The 19,627-nt window shown below is 41.3% G+C and overlaps 1 protein-coding gene across 1 annotated transcript in view; it reads right to left on the bottom strand.

The window, feature by feature from the left end:
- The window catches only part of dnah5 (dynein, axonemal, heavy chain 5), a 76,838-nt gene that overhangs the window by 56,050 nt on the left and 1,161 nt on the right, over positions 1-19,627 (bottom strand). The window contains exons 2-28 of the mRNA XM_034553377.1: positions 13,700-13,834; positions 13,439-13,523; positions 13,008-13,165; positions 11,913-12,131; positions 11,313-11,450; positions 10,663-10,839; positions 10,419-10,532; positions 10,159-10,266; positions 9,576-9,698; positions 9,183-9,398; positions 8,202-8,309; positions 7,788-7,873; positions 7,030-7,237; positions 6,785-6,898; positions 6,362-6,568; positions 6,068-6,148; positions 4,623-4,713; positions 4,232-4,377; positions 3,499-3,676; positions 3,113-3,367; positions 2,727-2,923; positions 2,473-2,566; positions 1,671-1,813; positions 1,252-1,328; positions 997-1,121; positions 594-829; positions 98-316 (exon numbers count right to left, since the gene is read on the bottom strand). Of these exons, the coding sequence (XP_034409268.1) occupies positions 98-316; positions 594-829; positions 997-1,121; positions 1,252-1,328; positions 1,671-1,813; positions 2,473-2,566; positions 2,727-2,923; positions 3,113-3,367; positions 3,499-3,676; positions 4,232-4,377; positions 4,623-4,713; positions 6,068-6,148; positions 6,362-6,568; positions 6,785-6,898; positions 7,030-7,237; positions 7,788-7,873; positions 8,202-8,309; positions 9,183-9,398; positions 9,576-9,698; positions 10,159-10,266; positions 10,419-10,532; positions 10,663-10,839; positions 11,313-11,450; positions 11,913-12,131; positions 13,008-13,165; positions 13,439-13,523; positions 13,700-13,834 (4,038 nt within the window). The remainder of the gene's footprint in view (positions 1-97; positions 317-593; positions 830-996; positions 1,122-1,251; positions 1,329-1,670; positions 1,814-2,472; positions 2,567-2,726; positions 2,924-3,112; positions 3,368-3,498; positions 3,677-4,231; positions 4,378-4,622; positions 4,714-6,067; positions 6,149-6,361; positions 6,569-6,784; positions 6,899-7,029; positions 7,238-7,787; positions 7,874-8,201; positions 8,310-9,182; positions 9,399-9,575; positions 9,699-10,158; positions 10,267-10,418; positions 10,533-10,662; positions 10,840-11,312; positions 11,451-11,912; positions 12,132-13,007; positions 13,166-13,438; positions 13,524-13,699; positions 13,835-19,627) is intronic.

Below are 19,627 nucleotides of genomic sequence, written 5' to 3'. Positions count from 1 at the left end.
AATAAATAGCTTGAAGAGAAGTAATATAATACAACGGTGGATGGCGAGGGCTGTCTGAGCCTTTAATCTTGCATTTACTGTGTTCTTTGTCCTTCACCTTGTCATAATCCTGGTAAAAGTGTTGACAGTCTTCCAGGAAGGTCTCCACATTGCTGACCAGCTCTCCTCTGAAGTTGGGCTGCAGGGCCACCAGCTCATTCTGTACCTCTGTGCTCCGGGACAGCAGCTTCTCCCAGGTGTAACGCACTGTATCCACCTTATCGGCCTCCTCTTTGGCCACTGACAGCTCATACTTGTGAAGCATGGCGTAGGACTCCTGTGAGGACGAAAACACATGCTGAGTATTTCACCCCGACATCTACCGTATGTGCTTTCATGGATGTTATTTAAATGGTTTATGTTCAAATACACCGACAGGGACCTTCACGTACACACCGTTGCAAACCATTCTCACTATAAACACTCCAACACTGCTGAAACTCTCTCATGTGCACTACTGAAAACATCTGGTCCTATTCCCAGTGTGCATGTGGGTGAATGGCCAGGAGGTCTGAAGCTACCACACTTCATTAAAGACCCAAAGCTGTGCTTACCTCTATGGGACCAACTTGAAAGTCAGTCGATATCTGGTGCTCTCTGATCTCCTTGAGTGATGCCATGGCGATGCGGATGTCATCCAGGTCTTTGATCTGACGATTCAGTTTCTTTCCTGCTTCGTCAACAAAAGCAAAGATCTGCTCCATGTCGGAGCGATATTTCCTGTTACAGTACAGTCCGTAGTCCACCATCCAGTTCTTGGTTTCAGCGGTGAGCGACATCTTCAGGTCCGCTGGGACAAAGAAGTACATGTGAGCATGCAAAGATCAGCGATGGCTTGGCTGGAAGTCAATTAGATATTCTATGTTGCTGTTAAGTTTTCTTTAGGCGCCTTATCAGTAATGAAGAAATATTGTAGTACAATTACCAAAGTCAGCTAGTAAGTATTGCAACTCTAACCTGTGAATAGAGCCATAGCTCCGACAGCAATGAACTTTGGTTCAGAGTTTATTTCCAGCTCCAGGTCTCGATAGAAAATAATCTGGCTCTCAAACTCTGATAGCAAGGGACTGCCCTGAATGAATCTGTAAAAAACCAAAAAGAAGTGTTGACATGACATTGTTTTCCCTAACATGAAGCATAGAAAACGAAACCGTCGGTTCTCATCGGTAAGAGACAGTTATGAATATCAGTCCGTCATTCAGTGTATCATACTTTCTCATGGTGTCTTCCCGGTCCTTTCTCCAGATGTGATGGTAACGGCTGAAACGGTCCAGAGCAGTCATCACTTCCTGTAAATCGATATATAACAGCAGTTACGTAAGCAATGGGGAGGTATTAAACATGCACCATTTAGATTCGTAATAATATTGGTAGTTTATATTAAAAAAGCAGATATTGAAAAATAACAGTGGGTGCCTATTGTACAGTGGACACACATATTATTGTTGAGAAAGAAAAGTTACAGAGTATAATAGATTTTTTTTTTTAAACAGACACTGTAAAGTTTAGATTCAGATACATTTGGAAAATTTCTGTATGATTTCTAAATGATTTCTCTTTGTTCTGTACATGTTAGGCTAATTTGATACATGCTTCATTGAAATGTCTTGATGAAATTGAAGGGCCTGTACCTTTTTGGTGGAGCTGATGGAGGTGCTGAGAACCGACACTAGTTTGACTATCTCCTTGTTGTCAGACACACTCTTGTAGTAGTTTCTAGCCTGGAATGGGATTGCCTGGATCACAGATGCTGAAGTATCTGAGGTGCTGCAGTCTGAAAAATTAAAGAGTTTGGAAAACAGAATCTATGTTGAGTGTACGGCGAGGTGGTGGACAGGATGAATTGACACATAAAGAAACAGCTTGGCTTCTGCTAGCGATCCTTCATGTATAATTACAAATCTTGTAAAAAAAAAAAGTGTTGAGTCTCGCAGCTTTAGGTGTGGACACTGGGGAATGAATCCTCCAACATAAAATACATATCATGTTACCGAAATCATTACAACTTTAACGTGCAGGGTTTTCGTTGAATTGATCACTGGAAAAGTGTTGTACAAACTATTCTCTGATTGACATGGGACATGTTGACATCTTTCATCTTTCACAACACCACCTCCACGTCAGCCAGGGTGCAATGTGACTGAAGGGGGCTGCTCTCCCCAAATTAGATTTTAAAATGTCTTTTGTTTAAAATGTCTTCCTTCCAAAGCCACTGACATATCCATGTCATTTTCATCAACACATTTCTGTCTGCTCCTTGGCAGATTTGGCTTTGCTCTGCTGAGCTGTGAAATAAGGAGATCTGAGTACCAGGTGACTGTGGTGCAGCAGCTAATAATTAATGTTCTGGTCTGCATGCTCCAAACAATGTAGACAGGTCACTTCGAAAGTCAGTGTTGAGTTGCAGAACTGTTAGGTTGTGTCCTCTCATACCAGCCAGGCTCCTGTATGTTGTTGCTCCGTCCTCCGATTCACTCTCAGAACCGTCCTGTTTCAGCACCGTCATCCGTCTTTCATTCATTTTTCTCTGCAAAAGGGAAAGCGACGTAAAAAAAAAAAAGGACAAACTTTGTTTGGTTTGTGTGGTCGACTACAGGACCGTAAAATAATAATAATAATTATGGTGTTCTTCAGAAGTATAAATCTGTTACTACCAATTATTGCTTTCTTCCTCAGGTCAAACCCACCTTGGAGATCCTGTCTTTGCTCCACTGGCTGACTCCTTTGCTGACACTGACAAGACACTCTACAGCCTTGTTTAAAGCCTGTTGCACCTCCTCCAGGGCTGGAACCATGGCGATTTTAGGGATGGAGAGGGTCACATTGACTCTGAAGATTGCTTGCTGACCGCTGTTTTTTGCACGACTGGGTGAGTCAACTTCAGCTACAGGGGGAGGGAAGAGTCGTTCTGATACAGTATGTTGATTCAAAGATGGACATTTTGATACAGTATGTTGATTCAGAGACAAATGGACATTTTATGAGCTCAGTGGACAAAACAGGAAACACACAACCTCACAAGCCAGACTCCATGCCATGAAAATAAGCCCAAATACTGAGAGCGTGGACTCACCCAAGAAATGTGTGAGCGAGGAGGCGTGAATGCGCTTGCGCAGCATCTCCAGGGTGTTGCGCGTCAACCTGAGCAAAGCATCAACGTTGCGGTGGTTAAAGTAGGAGAGCAGCTCCTGGGCTTCATCCTCCATCACTTCCATCAAGTCCCTCTTCTTCTTCCTCCTCACCAAGGGAGAGGAAGGGCCAACACTGGCAGGAGGGAGCAAGGTGTTTCTAGAGAAGAGGCGGCCCTCTGAGCGGCCTTCATCTTCACCTGAGATGCAAGAAGTGACACATTTACAGTGAACAGGAACACCTTCAGCTATTGCTGATACAGCAAATACAAAAAGAAACATTTATAGTGAGCCCATTCTATTTGATCTCAAAAGGAAAACGTTAGTGTACCTTCGCTGTCAATGTGGCCTATGTTCTTGCTCCCAGCGCAGCTTTCTTCCTCTATCTTCTCCACCTCCTCCTTCTGATTGTGGTCAAACTCCATCAGCATGTTGATCAGTTCATTAGCGGCCTCCTCCACTAGTGAGCTCTTAGTGTGGAGACGCTGGGCTTGTCTAATGCACAGGTCCTATACAAATATGGATATATCACAAGTTAAATTCCTTGTATGTGCAACTTGGACAATAAATCATTCAGATTCTGACATTAAATAGGCCATAAAATGAGTAGTGCATGGACATCCCATGGCATGGGTTTGGTTGGGATACACGAGTCACTTCACATCATTGTAATGCACAATATAATGCTTTGTCATTCCCATAACACCCAAGTCAGCTATTCCATCCCTTTAATAAATCATGATTGATGACCTGTGACCTGGACTGCTAATGAACCACTTTGTGCCCATCCACAAGGAGTGTCACAGGAAGTGTATAGCAATAACCTTAACGGTGAGCATTTTAATATATACATGTTGTACAAAAGTCTCCATTAATGTAATTTATAATTGAATTAATGCCTTCAGAAAAAAAGCCCCTGGCATGTAATACAATGTGTATGTAAGCATAACATCTTTCAAATTATAGCAAGCACGTCGGGGGTGTTAACTTAGAGGGTGAGCTTAGTGAAACCATAAGCACAGACTTTATACTCTTATTTCATTTGGAACAGACGATGTAATCACCCTGGTGGTCTGAACAAACTCCTCACAGGTGACCGGTTCATCCTCTGGCAATACACACAGTGTGGATCCACTCATCTCCTGCAGGACGGCGTCTATCCTAAACTCCACCAAGTCGTTCACTCTGTCCATCAGCAGCTCCAAGTCAACTGGAGAGGAACGAGAATGGGGAGACCGGCGGATGAGGAGACGAAGGCAGGGCGAGAATTGGAGGAAGGGAAAGTGGGCGAGAGGTGGAAGAGGGAGCAAATACATGGATGGAGAGAAGATGGAGAGGGACAGCGAGAGTTACTTATGAGAACACACATGAACAGCGAGTAGACATGTAATCAATTCATTTAAATCAGACGCTGTCGGCTAATGTGGTCCATTGATCTCGCTGGATATTGCTTACCCAAAGCCTTGTCGATGCGGCCGAGGTACTTGTCTATGTTCAGGGAGGTCCAGTTGATGGAGGTCAAACCCGGCTGTATGGCCTCGTCCACCTGCCAAGTCAATGATGTATGCTGATGCACTGAAGCTACTGTGCACTTGTCATAGATTCAAGTGTCACATGTTTTATTTGTAGGACCAAACCAACGGTGACAGAAAATCATCACAAAACATTAGACAATATCCCTTTTTAAGCAGATTTAAAAATTGTATTTGATTCAGAACTTAGAATGACAACCACAATAAATCAAAACACACAGACTTTGCCTAGAATTGTGGTTCTCACTCACTGCTTTGTGAAAAACCCAAACTATTGAATAAAGTATTTCAACAAGCCTGAAGATGTACAATTATACAATATTTCATGAGGGGGATAAATATGCGATTTAAGGAATGACTAACATTACATCCTAATAAACGGTTCCCCTAGAGTAAGTTGTGGCGCACATCCATAACTTCTCGTGAGATGTTAAGTTGCATACATCACGTGGTGCAGTGAGAGGTAAAAACATCGTTGTCACACATACAGTATTTAGTACGGTAAAGCGTTAACATTTGGCCTGGCAGTATTTGCGAACATACGATCAACGGAGATTGTAGTTTGATGCTAGCATGACGTCAAAATAAATGAGGCAATACATTGTGAAATAATATGTTTTATAATTAATTACAATGTAGATTGTGGGCAGTTACTTAATCGTGCCCCACTAGGTACATTTTTGACTTATAAATTGCTGTGTTAATGCATATGGATTACATGTTGACAAGGGTTTAGTTTATAAGTTAAGCAAATAATAAGCATATAATAAAGATTTCCCAATTAAACCATTTTAAACCATTGCAGCATTGCTTCAAAATTGTAGTTTGTAACAATTTTTCACCAGATTAAGCAATCTTTTCATCCATCCATTTTCAATACCGCTTATCCTCATTAGGGTCGCGGGGGTGCTGGAGCCTATCCCAGCTGACATAGGGCGAAGGCAGGGGACACCCTGGACAGGCCGCCAGTCCATCGAGGGCACATGTAGGGACATACAACCATTCACTCTCACATTCACACCTATGGGACATTTAGAGATCAATTATGTTTTCATTAAAAAACAGCAATAACATTATGTAAATATGTTAACTTTGAAAATGAATGCAAATGTGGTAATTATAACCAGGACTGATGTTGGCTAAAAAAAAAATAGAAATCAGTGAAAGTGCAAAAATGGCATCAATATATAATTTTATGGCCGTTTTTAGACGCACATATGTTTGTCTTTTAGGACATCAGAGTAATTTTTTCTAAAGTGAGGCGAAAGTGTTATTTGTAAATATAATAATCATAAATGTATAAATACAGTACCACTATGCAATAAACAAATATCATGCAAGTTGAATGATATCATAACCACATCTTACCTTCGCTACATGCGGCATGGCGAGCCGTTCAAAAGCACACTGAATCTTTGACCGCACTCGGGTGTTCTCACTCAACATTAACTGGAGGAAAAAAAGATACAATGTTCAATGGAGAATGCTGTAAGTGCAATTTAAATAACTTACCTTGATAGAATGTATGTACCATTTTACATTAGGGCTTTCTAATACAATATGACACAGGATACTGTCTTTTTAAATGCACATTAAATTTAAACTTTAAAACTTCTTTAAGTGGCATGTAGTTGCAAATGTGTATAACTGTGTAATATCCACCTGTAATTTGTTGTAGTTCTTTTTCAGCGTATCCTGTTTCTGCCGTAACACAGCGGCAAATGGTGGGATCTCCAAATTCATCCTCGTCATGCAGTTCGCCTCCCTGATCTGTGTCAGAATCTCCGGGTCCAAGTTCACAAACAACTCCCCTGTCTCTGGAGATCTGACCAGCAGAGAGGCCTGCAGGCCCACCCGAGCATCCTCCATCTGGGCAGGAGGCAGCGAGGTGGTTTGGGTTGTTTCGGGAGGGTTGTGGGAAAGGAGAAGTGAGAGGACGAGAGAAGGTTAAGCGGTGTAAAAGAGTGAAAATAGAGAGAAATTGGTGAAAGACCAAGGGAGTTGATAAGAGGGGGGTGGAACACAAACATTTGTATGCGCATGTTTCGATGGAACTATTTTACAGCCATGCTTGATTCTGTTTACCTTCTTCATCCAGCTGTGATGGTAGAGCATCTCAAACTCCAACAGGACCCTTGCGACCCTGTTAAAGTTTTTGATGATCCTCTTGGCCTCTGGTGTGGAAAGAACACCAGGATGCTGCATAGGGATAGAATGGTACTGCGTAACTTGATAAAAAAAAATGCACGGGTAATCCCACTGTAAATCAACTAAAACAACGCAGAGGCCCGGCGGAATTTCATTGAAGAGAGGCAGAAATTCAATATTACCTGTTGAAAGAGATCCATGGGACCCTGGATCCTGCTGGACAGCTGCCGAGCCCACATGACACGGCCTGCCACGAGGGGCATGTCCCGGCCAATGGGCGGGTCCAGTTTCTGCTTCATGTAGATATGGGAGACCATTTCAATGTCCCGACCATAGTTCTGCAGAATGCGCTGGTACTTCTCTTCAATGCCGAGGTCTGGGATGCCCAGTCTGTTTAAAAAAAATAAAGTTCTTTAAATATATAGACAATCAATATTAGAAGAATAAAATAAAAAAGGATGTGAATAGAACAAACAAACGTTACGCGTGCTTTTTATTAGGTCAAGGTCTATAGCATTCACTTGAGAGACATTTTGACACATCATCGCAGGAAACACAATGGTGTATATATAATAACTCAACAATGGGACCATTCCTTTAGATATGCCATTAAATAATGTCAGCGAGCCAGCATGCACACAAAAAGGACCCTGGAACTGGCAAACCTTTGGAATGCAGCAATTATGTTTCTTGTTACACCTCTGCTTAAGGTGATGAAATATCCATGGGGAGAAAGGTCCATTCACAGTCCTGCTGTGTTTTTATTTCAGCTGTTTGATAAGGTACTCATTTATACCTCACATGCCATGTGGATGCAATTAACCTTTACTAATTAGCCGGTAGGATAGAGAGCAGTTTTCTGCGCTGAGGATCAGACTAAGAAGTCCTTGTTTAGCTGAACATGCATTGGATGATACAAAATGCAAAAGAAAAGGGTTACCTTTCGAATTTCTTCAGCACATTTAGAGCTCTCTCTGTATTTAGAATTTTTTCAAAGGTGCTATCCATGAAACTCTTCAGCTGATTCTGGAAGCGCAAGGACCAATGGTAAGAAAAAGTATTGACAAAAGAGACAAATACAAAATCACATACAAATGAACATCCCCCAGATTGGTTTATACCGGGTCATCACTAGCGCACAACAATAAAAGCCACAGGTGTTTTTACTTCTTGCCTAATTAAACCTCCTCAGCAAAGTGTGTGTGTGTGTACAGACGTATACTGTTAATGACCTCACGTCAGTCCCTAATATTTCCCCATCCAACTTCAACCTGAGCAGATCCCTGATCAGCAATAATACAATACAATATGGAGGAAACAAACAAATGTGTTGCATCTGTAATATTTTACTTACATGAAGCTCAGATGTGCTTTTGCAGAATTCTTCATAGTCAACATCAAAGTCAGTTTTTCTCTGGTCAAGGAAACTGTAATGTTTTTTCTTCAAGTTCAGCACAATAGCCTATTACACACACACAAACAGACATACAAACATGGACAATAAGATTTATTATTAATTATTATGATTTATAAGCCTCTCAAAAATGTGCAGAATTGATTTGCTGCAGTCCAACTTGAGCTCGGAAATGTTACTATTCTGTTTTTAAATATTTTTATTCCCAATTCTTTAACACTAATGTTTGCAACATATTTGTCATCTTAGTCTGGGAGTTCATCTGGGTTTTAATATAGCAAAGGACAAGTGCATAAATAACACCAAATCGTAAAGCTTACCATTAATAATCCATACACTGAAGAGTTAATTGTCAACTAATGTAAAAGGAGATCTATTTGAATCTATTTGAATGTCTCGTTACTTGGGCCATGAAATGACTGATGGAACTGCATTAGGTAAACTGGACAGCATGCAAAATAGTTGCTAGTAAATTACTGGAAAGAAAACATTTGATGAAAAGCAAATGTTGGAGTTGGTTCCCTGTTCCATGCGGTTAGTGTCCTCATATTGTTATCAGGTATATGTACAGTGGAAACGGTTCATGTCGATGAATTTTAACGGGCCATGCATTACTAAAAAGACTGCGGTGAGAAATTACCTCCCATTTCCCCTGCATTTCTGCAGTCTGTGCATCCAAGGAAGCAGAAAACAAACACAGCTCACATCAAAATACTCTCAGGGAAAAACATCTGAACACGCAATTCAAGAATTTTCTATGAGACGTTCCCAGTGTAACTCTACAATAGCATTTTCATTAACATTTTGCACTTTGAAATACAGCCTCCGCTGGCTAGAAGTGGCATTTCATCAGTTAATGGAACGTCTCCCTGTGTTATCATGAATGTCTTGACAACAATCTGATGTATACGATGTACCTACCTGAAACCTGGTGGCCATGGTCTCCAGTCCTTCGATCTTAGAGTCCTGCAGGACAGAGTAGGTGGAAATGGTGCACAGCATTTCCAGGATCTTGTTGAGTCGTCGCTGGAACGTGTCGAACTGCCCAAAGACGTACCTCTCACTGAAGTCAAACTGTCTCTCTGAGGGAGTCTGTTCCAGCTTCTCCTTGATTGTATGGAAATACCGCTGATACTCCTGGAAACAGGTTAACAGTCACTTTCATCCATCCGTCCTACCAGGGTGGTAACGGGATTGTTGGGTGAAAAGAAAAGCTTTGCCTCCATTCTGAACATTTCTTCTGTAAAATTAGAAAAGCTAGAAGAGATAAATGATTGACATTATAAATGAAGTATTCTACCAATAAGCAATTACCTGGTTTAGGTGGATAGCAGCTTTGATTTTGTCAGCTACAACTTGCTGAGGCTGGTCCCATATGGAATTTGAGCCGTTATTAGTGATGTGGGCTTTGCACGCTGTGATCATCTGGTTGGTCACCTGGAGGTATTGATGGATATGTTAAAATATATATGCATTTCATTCTTTGTTAGCCAAAACAACTTGCAAATAGACATTGAGTTAAAGTAGCTAAATATTAGTGCACATATTATCATGAGCAAAGATGTCAAAAGGTCAAAGGTGCAAGGAGTGCAATAGGGCTGTTATTTGGTTTATAATCTGTTCACATCTAATCATGTATTAATCAAGCCAGTAACGTGTACTCTGTGATGTTAGAGATGGACTTTGTACAACTACTTGTCTTCATAATGATGTTTTTTTACTTTGGGTTAATGTAACAATACTCTTACATTGAATGTTTCAATGGTTCATTTGATCCAGCCATAAAAAACATGAACATCACAGTGTCAAGCAGCCGCTTCGCTGAATCCCATTGTTGATGACAAAATGATGCTCTTCATCATCGTTGCATTATGCGGAAAATAGCAGCCGGCCATACCTTGACAAAAAGCGAAGTGATTTTTTCTGATGTGTTGTAGTAGCGAGAAATACTGTGAATCATCCGGATGGCATTGATCAGACCTGGGATTGCATCCACCATCAATACCTGGGGTGAAACAGAGTGTTTGGAACAAAGTGCACACGTGAACATTGCATTGTTATCTGTGAAGGACAGTTACACATGGATACAGTACATTTGGTTTGCATTGAATTCAGCAGACCACTTCAGCTCTAAAGAGACTCAATATCATTTCTTACAGGGTCACTGTTGTAGAGAGGGTCACAAAACTTCTCCAGGCTGTAGAGGTACTTGACATTGTCTTTGGCCTCATTGGCTGCGTCAGTGATCCTGGTGTCCAGTTCCCGCCATGACTACACAAACAAACACCGTATTGTGTTAAATATAAGACTGTGTCCGGCTGAACATGAACAACTTGAAGAAAAACAAGAAGAAGAAGAAGAAATGTGTTCACATAGTCACTAAAACCTGGCAGCGACTGACTTTTATGAGTTTGGATTTGGCCATCAAGAGGACACCAAGTACAGCTTTGACATCGGGGCTCTTAAGTTGGTCCAGAAGGTAGTTGAAGCGTGACATTCGTTTCTTCCAGTGGTCCAGCTCAGCCCGAGGGCCGAGGTCATCAGCCTCCTTCCGCAGCTGGTCACTCTCTACAAGAACCTGGAGAACAGATGTGCTTTAAAGCTGCTCGAGCATCATCGCTGCAGTTTACCCTTTGCTTTTCTCATATGATTAATGATTACATGTTTGAGTTTTGAGAAGCATCTGTAAGAACATAAAATATATCAAAGGTAAAATAAGAAATCTTGGTAAATGCAAAAGCGTTCTTGAATATTGTGGTCTGTAAAAATACTCAATTCATAAATATAGAATAAAGTGTATGGTAAAAAAAAAATCTGGCCTTCCAGAGAGCATGATGAACATGCATTTTAAGTATTTGTTGCCCGAGCTTCGTGAAAATAGCATGTATCCAGTCAAAATGTGCTTTATGCGATACAAAGCACATTCACAGACAGTTCAAGCTAATGTGGATCTGAGAATAGGATCAGTTTTAAAAATCTGTTACACAAGCGGCTCTGCACAACATTACAGCGAGTAGATTACATTTGCCAAGTTTTAAAGCAACATCTCACCTGTTCTATCTGTTTGATCCAGACTTTCATGCAGGCCTCTATCTTTTCTGTGGTCTCTGTGCTGTTGGCTGCTGCCATGTAGTCTGATGGGCCTTTCAGCACCCGCAGGTCAAACGTGTCACACTCTTTCAAGGTAACCTGGAGGCAAGTCATGACATGCCGTGGTTATTTTTGCTCCGGTGTCTACAATTAATTTAGTTTGTGGATGGATGTGCCTGTGTGTGTGTGCTCACACACGTTTCTCCACAGAATGTATTTAAAGAAGAGGCTGTTTACAGTCATTCTACGGCTGCAAGACTTGTTCTTTAATTTACTGTTTTAAATCCAAACTGCTGTGATGAAAAAGGTTTACAAATGAAACAGCAATTATTTGTCTATATCAAGACAAATAATGATGTGTTTTTCAGTGTTTTTTATAAGCAACATTCAGGTTTCTAGGTTTTAGCATGAGTATGATGTCTGGTTAGTGCACAAATATTTAAAACAGCTTTTGAATAAAGTCAACGGTGTTTCTTTGTTGGTTATTTTATAGCTGTTCTGAATTGAACTCACACATAAACAATCAGACTTATGCTTGTTGTGCAACAGTCTGTTCCTTACCTTTTCTTGCAGGCTCTCCTGTGCTCCAGCCAAAACAGACACAAAGCTTTCCAACGATGATATGAAGTCATGCTTAACAGCCTGGGCCTGGGGACTGGCCGGCTCCCCCCAGCCATGGTTCATCTTCCTCAGTGTCGGGATGAAGATCTCGGAGAGCAGCTGCTCCACACTTTTTAACAGACCCACCTCCGTTGTGTCCAACATATTGAAACTGACATCCTAGTAAGAGACAAAAGTCCACACATGTCCAAACATGTGATGCTGCCATGCCCTGTGGAGTGAGCATGAAGACCCGACCTTACTGGCCTCTACCAACCAGAGGAAAAGGCCTTGTTTAGATATAGGTCTGCCTGTACAGTATGTGGCTCAGAAAATTAAACAAACGTTCCTAAATCCCCCGGTTCTGTCCATGTAGATGCATTGAGCACACGCTGGACATAACGTGATATAAAGTTTGATGTTTGAGGCCTGCTGAGCTCAGGATGGACCCCTCACAGGCCAAGCCCAGAGAGCTAGGTGCTTCTGGGTGAGGATGAACAATGTTTTTGTTTGTGTGTGTCAAACTTTAGGAGGCTGTGTGGCCATAACCATATTATTCTGAGAAAAACATTTGGCTCACAGATGCCCAAACCTTTATCTAAATTATTACAACAATCACAGTACTTTTACACTGCTCATGTTTTCATGGCTTTTGGGGACAATACAGTGACTTATCCTAACCCTAATGTATTGACTTACACACCGGAGTTGTCCTTCCTGTCCCCCGTCTTATAGCAAACATGCCCATTTATCAGTGGTGGTGATTATCTTTGCTGCTGACAGCAGGTGATCAGCAAGAATCAATAGCCAGAACTGCCGGCGGTATCAGAGTGCTATCGTCCCCCTATCGTTTCTTTAGCTCCGTATGAAAAGAAGCCGTCGTAGATTTTTTTACACCAATGGGTTCAAAGCGAAATGACTTTCGAAACTGTCATCTTGTGTTACATTGAAAGTCTGTTTGCATTTGTCACTGAAGTTGAACTGTGTAACAGAAGGCCCCGCAGTAACAAAAAGTTCACCCTGAAAGTCATGACGAAACGGTACAAAGTGACTCACTCTGTGTATGTTCTCAGAGGTGATTGCCTTTGAAGTGTTGGCTCTGGTGAAGAAGACACATACTCCGGTGAGCGCCACATCCCTCCCGTCTGTCACAAACACTTTGGACTTCTTGCTGCGACCGGGCTGCTGGGAAACAAGCTGGGAGGGCACAGAGGCTGCTGCTGCTGCTGCCGCTGCTTAATCAAATAAGTGGACATGGAAACAACACAAGGCATCATCACAACTAGCTTGATTTCTAATACTAGGTCATATGCATTTTAATTTCCCGTTAATTGATTTTTTGAGACTACATTTTCTCAATTACGGTAATGCTGAGATCGCTGGTTTAAAAATAGGTTTATTCGTGCAGGTACAGAACATCAACCCAATGGATTGCCAACATCTCATTCATTGTTGACGTTACGTTACTGTACATTTTCAAATAGTACCTGCTTCAACTGGCTCTGTGTCCTGATAGTAGAACATGAGGTGTGGAAGACCGTCTGCCACAAAGAATTGTTCCGTACGGTCAATCTGAGAAAGAAAGAAGAAACCTCTCAGTAAATCAGACACAACAGTCTCGCACCCCAAGAGACATTAGGAGCCGTTTGAGTGCTTCCTGCACATGCTCTGCATAAAAGTCCTTAGAGTCTCTTAAAGTTTTAAGGCTACTACATAAAAACTAAACAAACTGTGTAAATACAGGTTACCTGATTCCCCTCCAGCGTGGCGTCTTCCACATCAGACTTCTCCAGTCCGAGGCATGAAGCCACAATGCTGAGGATGTAGTCATGTCTTCCATCCAGCTGAGCCCGCTTAGCTTCACGTTTTTCTTTCAACTTTTGCTTCACAAAACACACAGACAATGTATTAATTGATAGTAAGATGGATGAGAATTAATTTTGAGAAAAGGCTTTTTAAAAAAGACAATCGGCATTCTGAATTGATCAAAAATAAAGCTGGATTCAACGAGTCAAGCCATCACATGACGAAGTGCAGAAAGCCATGCAATCATATTTCACATACTTTGCATGTAGGCATGAGGCTGGCTGTTTGTAATGACAGATGATTGACGCTCTCCTGTGGTCCTACAGCTTTTCCTCAGACATCATTTAAATAAAAAGGTCCACTCAAAGAACCAACTTAGAGTTTCAATGCATGAGTAGAATATGTCAACATGGACAAGCTGTCAATGCACAGTATCCATCCGTACTTTGTGTGCAGCTCCACACAACAATGACAGAAAATGTCCAAACAAGATGTCAGCAGTCCTTCAAGATGTCCAAGTGCATCTGCTTCCCTCTACCTTTGAGCACCCATCCAAAGTCTGCAAAAATCAGCTTTCTTTGAGTAGAGCGAAAAAACAACACGGCCGGTTTGCAACAGACTATTGAGGATGGCGGGACAGTAACATCAACCACAATGAGTTGCCAGGTTACGTTGCTTAGTAACACAGGAACAAAGTCTGCCAATAAATTACGTGAAACCTGGTGGTGCATGTTGTGCCAGCTGCAGGGTGCATTTGAATCCCCTCGTCAACAACTCCTTCTTGTTTTCAAACAGGGGATGACAGGAATAACTCTTTATGGCTTCAAGTACTTTCTGCATGGACATCAGCACGTTTTAAAAACAACAAATCAGGCCTCCAGTGACTGGCCATGCCAAACATTCTCTTGAGAGCTAGCTCTTATTTACTCTGTTTAGACAATGTTTAACAACTGGATTACACTTTAAAATTCACGATGACATATTAACTGATAAAGTTTCTCTCTCACATTCTCTCTCCCTCCTCTCCTCTCTCTTCCTTTCCCTTTATTGTATTTGAAGTACAATTTCAATTCAATTCAATTTATTTTGTATAGCCCAAAAGTCACAAATCACACATTTGCCTCAGAGGGCTTTACAATCTGTACACATATGACATCCTCTGTCATATGACAGCCTCCCATCAGTACAGGATGAGAGGGTCCCTGTACTCTGGTTGTACGAATGTACTTCAGCCTTATCCTTAGGGGGTGGGGGTACATTAAAGTATTTTATTTAAAGTATTATTATTTTAAGGAATAGATCAGAAAGAACCCTGAATACATCTTTAAAATATGCCAAATAACCCCCAAAAAAGACAAATTGAAGTATTAGGATCAGTAGTTGTGCACAGCGAGGGAGGAAAAATCGATAAAAGGAAGGCAAGCGGGGTGGGGAAATGGAAATGAGAAATGACAGGAAGAGGAAATAGAGGGAGCAGGGGAGATAGGAAAGAGTATAACAGCATATTGTAACAGGTAAGGAAGGAACTGAGCCACATTCGTCATGTAAAGCCAGAGTGAGGACGAGCATGCCAACAGCTTCACACGCTTTGAGTGTTAACCAGGTTAGTAAGAGCAGCAACACATTAGCCCGTTGGCAGCTTTAGAAGACATCAATAAACCCCCCGGAAATAACAAATCGTGTCCACCTGCAGTTTTACCGACATCATCCACAAAAATGATGAACATTTTCAAAAAAGCCGGGTGATATTGCCAAGCACCAACAAGCTTCTCACCGGGACAACGGGGGCCGCAGGTCACAGGTCAACAGATAGGCGGTCGGTGAGCACAACAACATTGAAATGTACTGTCACCGCACACAGTGAAGTCGATTCACACATGGACACGTTTTAACCATTTTCATTCCAGTCTGGCGATCTCATTCTAGGATCGCTGACCTTCATGTCTGACTTTTCCAAATGAGAAATATTCTAACGCAGAGCAGGTGTTGCGCTCTGTGTTTGCCACTTTCAACAAAAATTATTTTAGACGTTTAAAAAAAAAGAAGAAAAAAAAGCTCTATCGTACAAAAACGTGTTAAAGTTTCTGGAGAAGCACACGCACGCTATTTACACACGACGCTCTCGTTACAGGTCGACCAGAAGAAGAAGAAAAAAGGAAGTGTCAAGCCATCAGTTGCTGGGCGAGCAGACGTTTCACACCTTGTCTCTGTTTTTAATCCAAATTGTGTGAACAGCCCAGAGACTAACAATACAGGAACAATGCAGTGTGGTGCCAATTATTCAAACAAGCAGACTAAGTCACTGCTGAATGCAATACACCAACACACAAAATACACTGGCCAACAATACCGGGCTCTAACAATGACAGGCGCACACACAACCAAACGTAGTTATTCCCATAACACAGATGCCAGCGCTGACAGAGCCATATAATACCATCTACAACATTAATAGCTGTCAGAAGCAAACAAAAGCCCCATCCTCAGATAAGCTATGGCGAGACTGACAATCCCTATAATAAACAAACTGTGAATTTTGGAATGAAAGAGAACAACAACGCTGTTAGAAAATGTGCAGGGCAGTATGGCAGGACTGGAGTCTGATAATGTATTTAATATTTAAACCAAACCTCGAATAGACAACGGGAAATGATTTAGCTCATTTTAATCCAAATGCTTCTGGGGAATAGAAACAACACACACTGTCAAAGTCAACACAGGAGCTGTGGATACAGTTGTGCAGCTAGTTTTTTCGCAGACGCCAGTGCTTAGCGTCATGCATTAAGACTATTTGGATGGATGAACTCAAACAGGACTCTCAAATGACTCCATGATCTCTCTCACCTGAATGAGCTTGGAAACCGTTTGTTTCCAGAGCTGGTTTCTAAACACCTGCGACATGACAGCTCCTCAACCTCTTCGACTCAAACCCTTCTTTACGGCATCTTCTCTGCTATCACTTCCTCGTCTACATCCACACAGGGGAGCTGAATACTCTCACCGTCAGAGCGAGTAGCCCTATCAAGTTATCAGTCAGCCGGGTGAGCTATAGCTATGCTTGCTTTTTTAATCTTTAGTGGCTATTCCTGTCAATATGGATGGGTTTTCACATCCATCCGTGGTCAAGTTGGATCTTTTCAAACAGGCTGATAGACACAGACATTCTCACAGTGAGCCATGTGCACAGGTGCGTCATATGTGAGGAACATGAGAAAGGAGAACGGACAGCACATCCGCCAACTTAGCATGCACACACATGAAGAAACACATCGAGTGTAAAACTAGAGAAAACAAGTAGTTCTGCTTGGGTCTGTGTTGAGCTCATGGACACCCACGATGTCACCTGATCAAATACATCTTGTGAATCTAGTTCAAATGTTCATTCAAGATTAGTAGCTATGGACTCAACTATTTTACACTTTGCCATTTACCTTATCCACAAAATCAAGTTATAGAGGAAGTGTCTAACCTTAGAGGCTATAACAGCAACACAACAGGCCAGTATAAGTCCAGTATGTTCCTTTTTGATACAATGCGGTCTGTATATGTAAAATGCACATTCCTTTCTTTCCCACTTGTGAATCAGTAAAAAAAACTATTTTATAAAGGATTTTTTAAAACTCGGTTTACATTTTAGTAAATATAAAGCAAATATGTATCAGTGTATTTCTTAACATTTAGATCTGCAATAGCACCAATCACAGAGCTTTTTGTCTGACTTTCTCGTCTGTATTTTCTGACATTTGATGATACGGGAGCAAAAACCCACTAAATGCCAGAAAGTTTGGAAGGTAGCGAAGATGTTAAAATACAAATTTAACACCGTAAAAACATGAGTCAAATCTAATAGGTGTTGTCTAATGCCTGCCTGCTTTGGTGTTTGATCAGATGCTATTTTCATCGAAGAACTTGCACTTTAAGAGGTGTTTTCATACATATTTATTTGGTCTGTTGCATGAAGTTGAAGCCTGCATAACCTGCAGCACACTAGAACTCTCAAATAGGCTTTGAGGCGTTAATAAAACCTGTTTTTTTCAGCTTTTCTCTTGCTTCAGCCAGTTTAGTGAATCCTGACACATTAATGATACATTTCATTTGGCCGAAGTAGATAGCCAAGAAGCTAAGTTGTCTGTAATTTCAGAACTCTTGGGTCACCTTACCTTGTTTTGATAGTCTGGTTTAAAATGCAGCATCGTTGGCCTTTCAGTCGGACACTTCTTTTCAGGTCATTCCGCCATCTTAATTGGCTTTGCTTTTCATGACATTAGATAATTACAGTTTCCAACAGAGAAGACACGACAGGGAACAAGTGGCTTTGCTACAGTATGTGAGCAATCAGCCTTCTTATTTGCCATACGAGAAAGGTTACTGCCCTGAAATTATGAGAGTGCTGCTCCTAAAAGGGGGCCGCTAACTAGATAATGCGGTGTTGGATGACCGTCTGTCTGCAAGCAAATTATCAAGGCCCTGCTCTCACCTTACAAGTCAATTACAACAAAAGGATGGAGACACAGGGGAGAGGGGGAGGGGGGGATCAGCTGCCTAGTGTTATAATATAACGGTGATATTAATCTCTTAAATAATGAGTACCGGTTTTCGTTGTCTTTCGTTTCTTTCCAGATTTTCCCAGCCACCACCACCCCTTCATCAGAACTATAAATGTGCTAACAGCAGTATAGTGCGGTGCTGTCTAGGGTCTGCCTGAAGATAATTAATTCCTTATGAAAAACAGAACTTTAATGCAAAATGAACACCATTTGTTTTTTGCACACAAAATCTAAAAATGCCACCTAGGGCACAGATCAAAAAAAGAATAATTGATATATAAGGGTAAAATGTACATAATCGTTGCCACTCCAGTGAGGTAACCCTAATCATTAAATCAGTGAACACACACACACACACACACACACACACACACAAGCACAGCTCTCTACACAAGGCTCTGACTGACGGTTTGATATTAAAGAAATGACAGCGAAGCTTTGCATTTAAAAGCAGTCCAGTCATCAATTTTTCAATATGCCATGAATGATTTTCTAAGTTGAACTGTCTGGTTTTGAGCTGCCATGAAACAGGAGAGTGCCTGTAAATTATAAATGAGGGGGTTGTGGATTCACAAAGAGAAAGATATAGAGTGGGACCGAGACAGAAAAAAAGGTCCACTCTTCTCCCAGAGGATGCTCACACTGCTGCAAATATGGAGAGCCTAAACCAATCTGTTTTTAAAAAACAACTCTGATGACTCGACACTTGACATGCCCTGTTTCTCCTTGAATGGACTTGGTTTCAACCACTCCTGCAATTACAAAAAAAGTATTATCCAAGAGTGTATCTAAAGTCTATTACTAGGTTAATAAAAGGATTAGGATGATAAACATAGACTGTAGAAATAGTCTAGAGAGGGCAGGATTAGCTGTGTTAATGTGGAAGGAAGTTCACAAGTACTCGTCCTGCAATTAACAGAGAACATGACTCAATTCTCCAGGTACACGAGTGGCTTTAGCTGCTGTAAAAACACGACACTTTGACAACAAATCTTGAGTCGTTTAGTCATTTTCAGAATTATATTTATATCGTGATATATTCATCTGTCCAGATTGTTGGATTATTGTTATATTTTCTACTACTGACTGCAATAGAAGGGAGTTGATTACTCGTGTCACTATATTGCATGTCATTTCTAACAGAGACAAACAATATTAGCCTTCAGAAACAAATTCCAACTCATAACAGGGACTATTTCAACAATGGCTGTAATAGAGAGCACTAGATGTAAAATCTTTGAGGGAACATCATCTCACATTGTATTAACTCTACACTACCATCTAGTGGTTTGAGGCTCGTAATACAACCAACACATATTCCAG

Source organism: Cyclopterus lumpus, chromosome 16, assembly GCF_009769545.1.
Source record: "Cyclopterus lumpus isolate fCycLum1 chromosome 16, fCycLum1.pri, whole genome shotgun sequence".
NCBI classification, from domain to species: Eukaryota; Metazoa; Chordata; class Actinopteri; order Perciformes; family Cyclopteridae; genus Cyclopterus; species Cyclopterus lumpus.
This window is presented reverse-complemented; position numbering and strand designations above follow the sequence as displayed.